The 14,093-nt window shown below is 35.5% G+C and overlaps 2 protein-coding genes across 3 annotated transcripts in view; one reads left to right on the top strand and one right to left on the bottom strand.

Annotated features, from left to right (window-relative positions):
- Positions 1-14,093, bottom strand: part of LOC149530952 (uncharacterized) — a 96,975-nt gene that overhangs the window by 59,353 nt on the left and 23,529 nt on the right. The gene's annotated exons all lie outside the window — the stretch shown is intronic.
- On the top strand, positions 11,975-14,092 carry LOC149530954 (uncharacterized). The gene is made up of 2 exons (XM_089811081.1): positions 11,975-13,275; positions 13,415-14,092. Exons 1-2 carry the CDS (start codon positions 12,602-12,604, stop codon positions 13,653-13,655), a joined length of 915 nt encoding a protein of 304 aa, XP_089667207.1. The 5' UTR covers positions 11,975-12,601; the 3' UTR covers positions 13,656-14,092.

Raw genomic sequence — 14,093 nt, 5'->3', positions numbered from 1 at the left:
AATATATACAACCCATGCAAGGAAATGGTATGGAAGCTATAACAATGGTTTGAACCACCGTCTTCCAAAACATCCTAATAAGGAGAAGAAACAAAAATTTTGAACATTTGGAATGGCAACTTGCAGAAATGCTCCATAGGATAACCATTCATTAATACTCTAAACTAGAATATATACAGCCCATGCAAGGAAATGGCAACTTCAAAAGCAGTTTACAGCTTTTCTAAAGATTATATTGACAATTTATTTCCCTTTCACAAGGACTTATTATTTATTAGCTGCTCATCGTCTTTACCAAAGAGCACCCATGAAACTTACACAATCTTGGGATTTTTTTTCATTTATTTCAAATCTGATGTAGTGTCAGGATTAAATGCAATATCAATTATTTTCAAATGGTTTGAAAGAACTGCATATATTACATTCATATTTTTTAAAGGTTTAAACATTAGCATCAGGAGACCACCCTGAAATTTATGTTCGAAAGTAACTTACATTAAAAGCTTAAAGCATGTGCATGCAGGCTAGGGTAGGAGACAAAACCACTAATTAAAACTGCGTACATTCTTACAACATGTCATACCATGTCAAGGACACCATAGTTCATAAGCAATATAGTCTACAGATATTTCTCAAAAAGAATGTGTAAGGACACATGTAAGATGGAATTTACCCCTCCAAGACAATGGTATTAATATCTCAATGGTGTTTAGATCAAATGGGCCAACAGATGACTTTCGTATTGGGTAAGGGAGTTAATTTGAGTAATTGATACTGGCTGGTAATTAAATAAGTCAGCCTCACGTATGAAGGGTTTACCCTACCACATTATTATTGATGTGGAGGCTACAAATAGAGGCATCTAGGATTGAAAATGTTAAACGACTGATGATGGATTGTTTCAATTGAGTAGATCAAAATAGTGGCCCATAATATCTTGGAAGGATTTCTTCTCTACGAATGTTTTATGGTTTAATACTAGCTTCAGGTTATTCCTCTTTCTCTCTTTCTTTTCCATTCTGAGCACATTTAAAATTGGAATATGAATCTTATGTTATGTTAATTTTGTTCTGTTTGGTAATATGTTACCACATTGGAAAAGCAACTGGAGAAAATGGCATACAGAATTTTAACTGAGAGGAAATTATTTGCTGTTTGTTTTGTGGAAACAACACTCAACACGGCAGAGGTCATTCTTTTAAAGTAGCCGTTCTGAAGTTCTATAATTCAATTTAATTTGGTACTCTAAGAGCTGTTTTATCACACTCTTATCATTCATAGATTGTTTCTGCAAATAAGTCATTGAATATATTGGGTACATAGCTCGCTGTACCATCCCTGGGCCAGAGAAAGTGGTATCATAGTTTCTCATCTGAATCCCTCTATGCATTTTGAAAGTCCACTCACATGAGGTTTGTCTACAAAAAGTTGTTCCCAAAACCCATGACCCATCATCTTACCTTACCACTCACTTTCCGTGACCCAAATCATCGCAAACAAATTGATGATGCAGATAACAACTTCAGCAATATTTCAAAAGGTAATAAAGGATACCTTGCAACAACAAAGAGGTGACTTGGAGAAACACAAGGCAAAAACAAAAACTCGTAAATGATGATCATTTCATTCAACTCTTTCTGCATGTTCAAATTCTTTATCATCATTAACCCAAAAGCCATCTGGAAGACGAATACCATAAAAGGTACAAGTAAATATTGATATCCCTATATTTGAAGGCAATGTAGTTGCTAATAAATGAGATAATTAGTTTCATCTAATATTTACTTGCCTTGCTTTCAATTTACTTAATAATTCAGAAAATGATTGCTTTCTCCCTTTAGAGAGTTACTTGTCTGTGAATAAAAGTTGGAATCATAGTTGAAAAATTCACAAAACACTAGTGAAACTTGTGAACCAAAAGTAACTCACAACCCTATAAAATTGCCAACAAAATTTTAAAAAATTCACTGATTGTTTATAAAGATTCACTAAAAACTTGCAACTTTTCATGAAAAAGCTCATCTGAATGAGTGTAACTTCAATTTTTCCACTAATGTTAAGAAATTCATATGATGTTTAAAAACATTTTATTAAAATAAACAGAAAACACCTAATTTTTCCCTTAAACTGAAAATTGCAATAATGGCATCTGCCATGAAGGTCTGTGTGATTTCAAAGGCTTTGCCCCCAAAACCCCATGAGGGGTGCTGCCCCTTGAAACCATTGGGATCTCTGGTCCCAAATCCCACTCGTTATTAGAATCTCATCACATAAGCAACTGGATTAAAATGAGTGGATGACAAGAAACTGGGATATAACTATTGACTATACTGACTCAGATATTATCACACAACTTACCAAAAATCTCTTTAGATGAGGTAACTTCTACATATGACATGGCTTGTGGAAGTGGCATGATATTTATAAACGCTACTTTTGATTTATATATGATGGAAATCATTAATAAGTTGTACAAATTTAGTATGTGTGTTCTTAAAGAATATTTTTATAAGTTTATGCATTTGAAAATGTTCGATAATATTACCGATCTCAAGTTTTGAAAATTTGGCCCTGCTGACTAATTGCCCACTCCATGTTTTACTACCACGAATAGAAAAACTCCAATCCTACCCATGAGGATGATCCTTCAGAGGCACTTTTGACCCTATTGGAAACTGTCATTACCAATCTATCAAATCACTCAACTTCATCAAGGTTGTAACCTATCTGTCCAAAAACATTCCCATACCTTCATTAATTTGACTTCAAAATTGAGTGTCAAGAAACTCAAAAAATCTAACCCTGAAGCATAGGTTTGAATTGTAATCATATATCTAATCCAACATGGGTTTCTTCTCTATCTCTTCCTTAGAAAAAGTTGGCAAGCAAATTTGAAGCAAAAGCCAAACAAAAGTACAAGAATAATAGTTCTAAAACTTAAAAACAATAATATTGTAAGAAAATCCAAGTATGGAAGGAGGACCTCCATGCCATTCCCACAAGAACACGCCACCTGAAGAGCAGAGGAGATAATTAAAAATTAGCAAGTGATGTAGCATTAAAATCCCAAAAATCAATCTACCAGGGAATATTATGCTTGAAAGGCCTTGATTGCACAACTAGAAGCATTAAGTTCCAAGACAGAAGCACCCAAAAAAGGAAAACAAATAATAGACTTCAAACCTAGCATGAAAGTAGCACCAACATATCATCTACTTCCAATTTGGATCTAGATGAAGCCAAAGCTTTATTCTATTCTAAAATTTGAGTCAACAAGAACCTGATATACTTCAATACTCACAATATGAGTCAAAAAACCTGATTTTCAACAGTCCAAAGATTGAGCTTGACACTAATGCCTCTCCCACAACCTAAGTTGCCAGTTCGGATTCAGGTTCAAAATTTGGGTTTGAAATTCGTTCAAAGTTTTCTTGGGTTGGGTTTGGATTTGTTTTGGGTTCATCCACACAAGAATATATGTTTTTTTAATATAAATTTATATATATGCTGCAGCAAATAAGTTCATACATCACTTAGTTCACTGATGCACAAATGACAAATAAAACAACCTTTTTGGTCATTCTAGTGGTCATTTTTACAGTTGGAGGGTTCAATAGACCTAATTCAGCCAAAACAAAAACAAAACAAAAAATAGAAAAGTCAACAAAATGTGCTTTTCAACCAAATTTGTTCAAAATTCTTCAAAGTTCTGTCCAGTTCCTCCACTGGAAATCGAAGTTGCCCAAAATTTGTCTATATTTGTCTGGGTTCCTCTGTGAATTCCTAAAAAATTTCAGTCTCTCTGGCAGAATTTTCACTAAATATGACAAGGACCAGACTTTGGTGCAAACCGAATTTCAAATTCCCAACATAATCCACAACCATACACCACTGAGTGTCACTAATTTTGGACTATCAAACCTATTCAAAATGACATCTTTGTGATGTTGCACCATCAAAGGCATTTGATGACTTATTTGGGCAACCATCTCTCTCCAATGCCATGCAATTCATATGAAGAAAATCCCAGCAATACTGTGAAAGATGTTGGTGAGAATTGTTACCACATACTAGAAGCAGTCCCTAAAATTTTGGTATTAGTGCCAAGCAATGTGAAACACTGGTAAGCTCTAGCAAGAAATTTATTTTGTTGATGGTAAGATCTGAGCACAAAGAAAACATTCTTGTGATGCAAGCTTACACTCATGTCCTTAGTTGGAAATGCAACAGTTGAAATAAGTACTAAAGGAATACAAGGATGTTTTCCAGTTCTAATTGAAATGCTTAACCATGCAATGGTGACACGAATCATTGATTTGGTCCCAGTACTGCCTCATCCTAATGACTTACTATGATATGACAACATATCAATTCTAATACCTATGACAACATATCAATTCTAATACCTTGCCTTGAGGGATCACAATTGTGCCTGTGCCTAAAGAAGGATGGTGCATACAAGTTGTGCATCATCTTCAAAACCTTTCACAAGATCATCACAACAAACTACTATTCTCTTTTGAGTATAGAAAAGCCACAGGACCGAGTTTGTGGTAAAAAGTGCTTTACAAAGATAGATCTCAATTCAAGGTACAATAGAAGTCCTATTGAGTCATCATATATTTGGAAGACAACTTGCAAAGCAAAGAAAAGCTTGTTTTAATAGTTGATTATCTCCTTTGAATTGACCATTCAAGGGAAGGATGATAAAATTCTTCAGCCATCTACAGCTTTATTTGTAATTGCTCACTTGGATGGCATATTCATCTTCAACAAGTCACAAAAGAAAATTTGAATCATATTCAACAAGTGATCAATACTCTGCAGCAATACAAGTTACACAAAAATCAAGAGATTCATTGTTTTATCTCAAAGCAGATACAATTACGCAGGTACATTATTGATACCCATTGACTACTTGTGGCTAGACCACCATTATTCCAAAATGACATATACCAAAGACCCTCACACAAATCAACTGTTTCTTGGGATTGGCAACCTTCTATTTCTTGGTTTCTCATATCACACAAGACTTGAATCAAGTTACCAAAGATGACAAAAAGACAACCACTAGCTCGTTAGCAACACATTAGAAAGTGTTGGTTCCCAAAATCGCAGATTGGAAATCCAAGAGCCAGCCACTTCTTCGATAGGATTCCGCAATTAGTTCTGGCCAACGAACGAGAATCACCTTGATTCCCCTACACTTCAAGCTCCGCTACACCTAGGCGGGTAGACCTTCTCCTCGAACCTAATCACCTAGTTCAGAGGTTTTCTAAAGCGAATTTAAACTTTGGAGTTCTCCGGCTGGCAAAGTCCTCAAACTCGATCAAAATGAAACTGAATGTTGAGTGTTTGAATTGAATGAATTGTATAAGGTTTTTGGATCTGATGCTTGTAGAAGAAATATATAGATTTTCTGACTTCAATAATAAAAAGACCAGTGCCTCTGCTCATCCGGGCAATAGAGTCAACTTTAGTGAATTTTCACGTACAGCTTTATAATGTTCTATGCACTTATACTGCCAACAATTAAATAATCAAGATGCGACAAACCAAATATTATGCAATCTTAAATTAGTCCAGATTGAGCTTTAACTCCTCTGGTAGGAAGACAAACTGGACACAGTTACGGAAACAATTTAATATTTCACAATATTTGTGATGATTGAATTTAAAATGCTAAATGACCATGTCCACTTATCTAGCATTTAAATTGTATACAGAATTCAAAAAATAATTACAAAGGACGATTCATCTGCAGTTCAAATCTCCCCGCCTTTAATAATAAACAAAGAACATTTTATTTTATTATTAAAATAAAATAATAGAATTTATATTACAAAGTCATAATGTTGCTCCTTATCCCTCCATACAAAACAATATAAAATACTTCTTGTTGAAAATATGTGAATCTGAACGTTTTGGAATATGTCTTGTTCTTTACAAATATATTCTCCCTTATTTATATTTGTTCACAATACGGGACGTGACTCTTTAGAATCGAATCATATCTTTTAAATAAATAATTGAATCCTATACTAACCACCGAAAACATTTCTTTATAATATTTTGATAATTTAATTTAATGGATTCTAAACTTTATCATTTGACTTTAATATGTAACCCAGCTAATCATAATTATTGTCGTAAAACTCCTCCCATTTGTCCTCTACATATGCCGGACTCAAGTTATTGCTGAAGGTATTAATCTTTTTATTAATGATATTGCTGCCTTTGATAAATCTTTGTCTTATTAATTCTCCACTCTCCTCCGTGGGCTCCAGGACATAAATTCATCTATTATTCCAATCGACTTGATGTCGGAGGCTTGCCAATACTCGAAATCATTCTAAAACCATGTCGTCTGCCAAGCTACTTCCAACATCAAAGCAGGATACCCTTTCTTAATTTCTGAGTGCATTCTTCACTCGGGCTTCATATATAATGACTTCTATATGCCATCAATATGCCAATCACTGTGTATTAGTACTGTGCGATTCTGAAAACACATAGCGTTCTTCTCCACGATGGCCTCCTAAATATTGTCAGTTTCAATCCTAACGGCACTGAAGTTGACTATTTATGGGCAGTGATTATACAGATAAAGTATCTGGTCATTATTTCTGTTCAGTTGTTGTTTATTGGTATCAAATATTTGGTCATCTCCACTTCACTATTTCAAATCTTCATTTCCCTTGTTTACAGAGGTGAATGGATGTCAGGTATAGTGATTCCGATAGATATATATGAGGAAAATATGCATTCAAGCATGCTTTGATGGATATCGACACCATTTGAATAACTTCATTTGAACATAAACAAGGAACAATCATCGATGGTAGAATTTTGGTTGATATCGTTCTATATCCTTCGTTGTCCACGTCTTCCAGTTATGTTCATATCCAACATCTGCCCATTCATTTGAGGAACTGGCAAGCTAATTTCAGAGCAATCTCTTTAGCTGTAAGTTCAGCTCATAAGTCTGATATCTTCTGGTTAAGTATACAGATAACAACATCTAGTGACCTTTCCCGTTCACAACATCTTTCCTTTGCAAGTGCAGCTACAGGTACAATGTAAACAGATCAAGATGGACTCTCTCTCCACCTATGTTTGAATAGGATTGAAATGCCTGAATTGCTGATACAGAGCTTCATATGAAGGATCTCTTAATGTAGATACAGGAAGTGGCTGCAAATCTAGTAACTCATTTGGAGCTGGATATTTCTTTGGCAGAATAAGATGTCTAAATGAAACTGGCAAAACAGTCTGTGATCCTAACCATTTGTATAAGACAACACACATGAAGTATTGGGGTGGGAGAGGTTCATGTACTGGGACGATGAAGCCAAGGTTATGATCATCCTCCACATGATGAAGTATAAATTCACCGTCTTCCCTTATAATCTAGAAAGGCTCAACATATCTATTGAATTTTTCATCCCATTGAAAATCTGGAGTGCTTGTTAGTTCCACCTTCATAGTAGACTGACGAAAACAAAACTATGAAGACATTGACTTATGAGTAAAAGAAATGAGAAAATGCTCAAATGGAGGCCCAAAAATTTGGGCTCCATCAGGAAGCATTTGAGTTAAAATGCAAACTCTATTTTGTCAATATTCACATTTCCTAATCTGCAACATCCATTTCAGATAGACAAATGTATCTAAATATTCATTTGAAAGAGTTTCCATTCAATTTGATCACCCAATTGCTTATGAATATTAATTTGATCACCCAATTGCTTATGAAAATGAAATATTCACTTCCACTGACAAAATATCCCTCATATGATTAACAGATTTATTATTTTATACCACCAAAAGTAATGCACTCTCGAAGGAATAATCTCATCATACAAATTTTAAAGAGCTAGAGATACACAAAAAAATTGTGAAATGTATAAGTTGGTATGCATACCTTAAGTTTAAACAGTTCCACTTGAACATTGGGAATAAGAAAGGAAGCATCCATCCAGTTTCAAATTAATCAAATATACCCCAATCAAGTTCTCCTCTTGCATATGAGACTGCCACTTGACCAAAACTGTACTACAACGATTCAAACTCTATCAAGCATTGCATACCAATAAATCAATTCTAGATTTGTACCAGCAAGGATTACATGTCTACCACATGAAGTAGAAAATAAAAAATGGATATGGGAGGCTTGGTATTGAAGAAGCGTAACTATTCACCACATTTAAGGTCATATTTTGCAGAAAGCATCAAATCTCTGTTCCAGAGCATTTAGGGGATGGGGACTAGGGATGGCAAGGGATGCATTTCGAAGATGGCAGTCAAAAGACCATTTTTGGGTAACAGCGGAGAGGCAATAATATATATATATATATAAGAGAGAGAGAGAGGTGAGGGGTAGTTTGAAGACTTTGTTTCACAGCAAGGGCCAGCAATATATGAATTTTCTATAATATATATATATATATATATATATATATATATATATATATATATATATATATAGAGAGAGAGAGAGAGAGAGAGAGAGAGAGAGAGAGAGAAAGTAACAATATCCTTGACTTGTCTAAGAAAAAGCTTGTGCATCATCAAGTTTTCTCCATTCTCTGGACCCTAGAGTTATGCTTTCCACTTTGTTCTCCTCTCCTTGGCTTCTGCATGCACTCATTTCTTTATGGCCCTGCTCTTTCTTGGATAACAAGCATTCATATGCCCGACAACTCACTTGACCACATTCATGGTAGGCTTCTCCAAAGCTACCTTCACTATGGCCTACATTTCCTCTACAACTTGAAGTTTGCTCATCCTTTGAGCTCTAAACAAAACTTATTTTCCCAACTACTTTCTACATGCAAGTTTGTCTTCCAACACCTATCGGCTCTTCCACACCCACCCATTTCTAATGTGCTCCATCATTTGTGGAACAACTTTTGTAGTATTCATCTCTCTATTTTACAAACATTTCCTTCTAGCTTCAAATAAGTCCATATGAAGTTTTGTGGCATGAAGTTCCCCTTAAGCCATAACCATGCCATCCCAGATGGCAAATTTCTTTTGTCTTTCCTAACATATTCACTTTGCAAAAAGTTACACCATGCAATATGTCCCTTCAAGTTTTTGCTCACATACTTGACCCTTTGGGATTCTTTGATTGATTCAAGCAAGAAGTATTTCTCCAACTCTACCATCTAGTCTATCAATTCTTTTGATTTAGGCTATTTATGCGTTGATCTAGGTTTTGTTCCACTGCGACATGCAGAATCAAATACTCAATATTTCGAGATGAAACATCAACTACCCAACCATCTCTTGATATGTAAGGTCATCTCTCATGCTAAGCTTGCAATGTAAGACCATGAAATGAGTTCAAGTTTCCTACTATTTTGGACTTTCACTCAGTGAAATGATGTGATAATGTTGGTAAACACTTGGGGATTTATGCTATTCATTCAATGATTTCAACTCTTGCACTTCTAAAGATTTGGCTTCACAATGTGCAATGAAAATATAGACTTGATCTTCAAGCCTTTCCACTTGAACTCAAACTTACACTAGCTAGCCTTGACTACTGCTACTCCTAACTAGGAATGCAAGGCATCATCGATGACTTGGACTCTACTACATGTAGCATAATCAACGACTCCACCCATCTAGTGCAAGCTTCTAAGGAACACCCAAATTGTTTTCAAATCAAGATCCCCTCTCCAATCCCATCAAATGGATGCAAACTAAAGAGTGAACATCAATTAAAGTTAAGTGCTTTCAATCATTGGCTTAGTATAGAAGGCACTCTTACCATAACAAGAGACCAGTACCCAGTTTTGTCCGAGTTAATCAAGAAAACATCCACAATTACTTCTATTCATCTAAACAACTTCAACATGAAATAAAAACTACTCCAAGTCAAAGATTGAGGAAACCAAGCAACACTTCAAAGCAATATTAAGTAATTCACCATAAAGAACCAACAATGAATAATCTATTACTTCAAGAGCATCATAGCAACAATTTGATCAAGCCTCACCCTTAGCTAGCCTACTCTACTTCTACTACTAGCTCTCTAGCTTCTAGCTCCACCAATTGTCTAACTTTCTAACCCATTTAACAAATGAAAAGGCCTTGGCCGTTTATAGTTGTTCAAATACAATGATGGGCCATGATCGATTGAAGATACTAGGCCAAGATTTAACCCCACAAACCCTAAAAAAGGTTGCCAAATTTACAACAAATTACATGATGATACCACATTGTGGGCCAATAAGAGAATTACAATGATTTTGATCGCGAACGAGAAAATAGGACGCTTGGCATGTTGTGATTGCTTTTGCTTGAGTATGGAATTTTCTGATTGGAGAGGACAGCTCAATGCCATCTCATCCCTCTCATCTTTGTGGATCTATTTAAGAGCTTGTGCTTTAAATTCTGGCTTGTAAAAGGTTTTTGTTAAAACTGCAAATATTTCTTGTTCGATCACTTGAAAGTATCTCTCAACATTTAAGACCTCCATCCTTTGGAAATTTTCTCAAGTGTGATTTATTTGTAGCTTTAACTTTGCATCTTGACTCTCAAATTGAATTGCCATTGTGATCTATATGATTGGACTTGCTTCCTAAATCTTTTGAACTTGCATTTTGAGTTGTAAACTTGATTGAACTTGTTGGAGTCCTCATTTGGATGGGTACTTGGATGAGTTGATGTTGAATTCTCCTCCTCATTTGAAAGCCATGAGCTTGAAGTCTTCCTATAGCTTCCCTCTTGCAACCTCACTTCCAATCTTCCTCACATAAACAAAAGAAAGAGGCTATAGGCATAATAAAATTTATAAACAAATGAACAAAATGAAAGAAGACTTAGAATTTCCATGCCATTATTAAACCTTTCTAATTTGATATTAAATCCTCTTTCCATGCAAAATTACCTAAATTCTGATCCAAGTTGATGAAATTTTGGACCTTGAATTTGTTTTGGGCTGCTACAACATGCCCAGATTTATCATTCCTACCCACTTCATTTCAGATTAGAGGAAGACCAGGAGTAATAACTCCAACTGGCCACTCCTTTAATAATTCACTGCTAAATCTTGGATATAGTTCACTTTTACAAACAGAAGTAATTGATTGCTAGTAGCAAAGCAAGTTCGCTGGTTACATTAAGGATAAAGTTCACACATTGCTCACTAGAGATATTATGCAGCCCAAAATTTGAAGGAATTTGCTGCTTACATTAAGGATAAAGTTCCCACACTGCTCACTAGAGATATTTTGCAGCCCAAAATTTGAAGGAATTTGCTGCTACATTGGAACAGAGAAGAGCGCATTTGGATTTGGTGTTCAAATGAATGAAAAGAAGCCTCTATTTATAGGCGACTTGGGGTGAGGGGGGTAAAGGCACACTACCCAAGGGGGCTGACCAATAGAAATTTAATTAAATTAAAATGCAACCTCTCTCCTAGGGGCCAACCAAAATATGTAATAACCTTGGCCGGTCATAACCTTGACAAACACTAATATTCTTTGCTAATCCTGTTGTTTGACATTTTATCAAACACTTTGCAAGCAAGCTCTAATACCACTATAATAACCCCAACCGGTCATAACTTCATCAAACACCAAATTCTTTTATAATTCAATTGTTTGTCATTTCACTAAACACTTTGCAAGCAAGCTCTGATACCATTGTGAAAACCCTCAAACAAACATCAACTTGTTTTTGCTAATCAACAATCTGATATTTTGTCAAACATTTGGCAGGCAAATTATTATCACTCAATAAATAATTCTTTAAATTCACAACCAGCTGCTCACAGTTTTAATTGATTAAGTCTTTATCAATTTGGACAAATGAACACCACTAAACAATTCAAAAGTAATTCTATGATTGATGACAATGCTACTAATATCCAATTTAAAAACTGACTTCTAAGAATTTACAAGAATGCAATAATGAACCCGGAAATTGACTTCTAACCATAGTTCCAAAAATCGCCATGAAATCGCCGAAATCGCCGAAATCGCGATAAGATTCATGGCTCCCGATTTTTTTGGAATCGGAAATCGCTGGTGGCGATTTTTTCGCATGAATCGCCTGAATCGCCAAAATCGGCGATTCATGGAAAAAATCGCCAGAATCGCCATCGGGTATCGCCAGAAATCGGCCGCGGCAGCAAGGATAGAAAGTTCAATTTTTTAAAAAAAACACATGTTTTATTTGCTTTCTAAGTTGACTTTCCTCTTTGTTATAACCCTAAAGAGCCTTCTATTTGCTTAGTATGAGTAGAAGAGAGGAAGAGTGAGAGAGAAGAAGAGAAAAGAGAATCCATAGGTTTCCAACCAGCAAGAAGGAAGAGCACCAAAGAGATCAGAAGTCCATTTGGGGAGGCCATAAATTGCATTGGGAGCATTAAGGAGTCAATATCAACACTCCTCAACTCATTTGCAAGAGGTAAGTGTTGGTTTTTTTTTGCATGTTAGTGTAGTATGCATTTTTTGTTAAATTTTTTTAGTGTTCATTTGCAAATCTTGAATGTTTTTTATTTTTAGTTTTAACTTTTACTAAATTGTAAACTAGGGTTTGTTGTTTTGTAGTTTTTGTTTATTAGTTGCAAACTTTGATTTTTTACATGAATTTTTTTATTGCAGCAGCCCTTTGCTTTCATTTTCCAATTTCCACAATGGGTAAAAAAGATGAATGCTGGAAATATAATGAAGAGTTTCCTGGGAGAACCAAATATCAAACAAAATGTATATTTTGCAAAGAAAAAATAAATTCGGGAGGTATCTATAGATTGAAATACCACATTGCTGGCATACCTGGCCATGATGTCACAGTTTGCACTCAACAAACCGCTGAGGCAAAACGCTCTTGTTTAGTGGCATTAGAAAAAATTGAACAAGACAAGTTGACTAAGAAAATGCAACTTGAAGGGTTAAGAGGTATTGGCTCCCGTGCTCCCACATCCGCAACCGCATCTACATCTGCAAGTGCATCTGCATCAGCTTCCGCATCCGTAGGTTGTGTTGGGGAGGGTTCTTCTAGGCCTCCTTTTCATCCTAGTGCTAGTGCTCATGTGAGTGTTAGTGGTAGTCGGTCTCATACTGAGACAGAGTCCAACACCAACCTATTGCGGCCTAGAGTGCGGAAAAGCAGAATGGATAGTTACTTTGTGCCCCGCACTACTCCTGGCTCCCAACCCACGCTTGAGGGCATGGGTTTGAACAAGGAGATTCATGATGCTGCCAGAAAAGAGATTTGCAAATTCTGGTACTTTTGCAACATTCCATTTATTGCAGCCAGGTAATTGATTCTTTTTTCTTTGTTATCTTCAAAGTTAAAGTTAAAAGTAAAAGTAAAACTTTAATTATATCTACTTGTTTTATGATTTTAGTTTTTGACATCTAAATTTCTAATCAATATCATTATCTATTTGTGACAGGACTCCTTATTGGCAGAACATGATAGATGCAGTTGCCATTTGTGGTCCGGGGTTTAAAGCCCCAACTGAGGCTGAGTTGAGTGGATACCTCCTGGAGGAAATGGTTGAGGATATGAGGCATGAGCTTGAGGACAACCGAAAGGAGTGGATCGAAAAGGGTTGCACCATCATGACTGATGGTTGGACAGATAGGAGGGGAAGAACACTCCTCAATTTTCTTGTATCCTGTGGAGGTGATTGATCATTCTACTTTCCTACATACATAATTTTGAATCGTGATTGACTATTTCAAATTTTGATTTGTTGATTGCTAATAGTAATTATAATTCGTTGTTTTGTTACTTGTAGGATATACCATGTTCCTCAAATCCATCGATGCTTCTGCTCATGTAAAAAACGCCACATACTTATGTGAGGTTATTGAGGAAGTTATAGCAGAGGTGGGGGAACAACATGTGGTGCAAGTGGTGACGGATAATGCAGCAAGTTATGTTGCTGCAGGTAAACTTTTAACTTTTTAAGTTTTGAAAATAAATTTATTTGAATTTTGAACTTTTTCTAATTCTAACTTAGAATTTCTAAGTTTCCTAAGTTCTAAGTTCTAACATGTTTGAAATTTGAATTTCTAATTATCTTAAAATTGTTGTAGGCAAACTTTTGATGGAGAGGCACCCCACCA

Source organism: Cupressus sempervirens, chromosome 11, assembly GCF_028749045.1.
Source record: "Cupressus sempervirens isolate cs-2001-9-10 chromosome 11, ASM2874904v1, whole genome shotgun sequence".
Lineage (NCBI taxonomy): Eukaryota > Viridiplantae > Streptophyta > Pinopsida > Cupressales > Cupressaceae > Cupressus > Cupressus sempervirens.
Note: the sequence above shows the minus strand (reverse complement) of the source record. Positions and strands in the feature narration are given on the sequence as shown.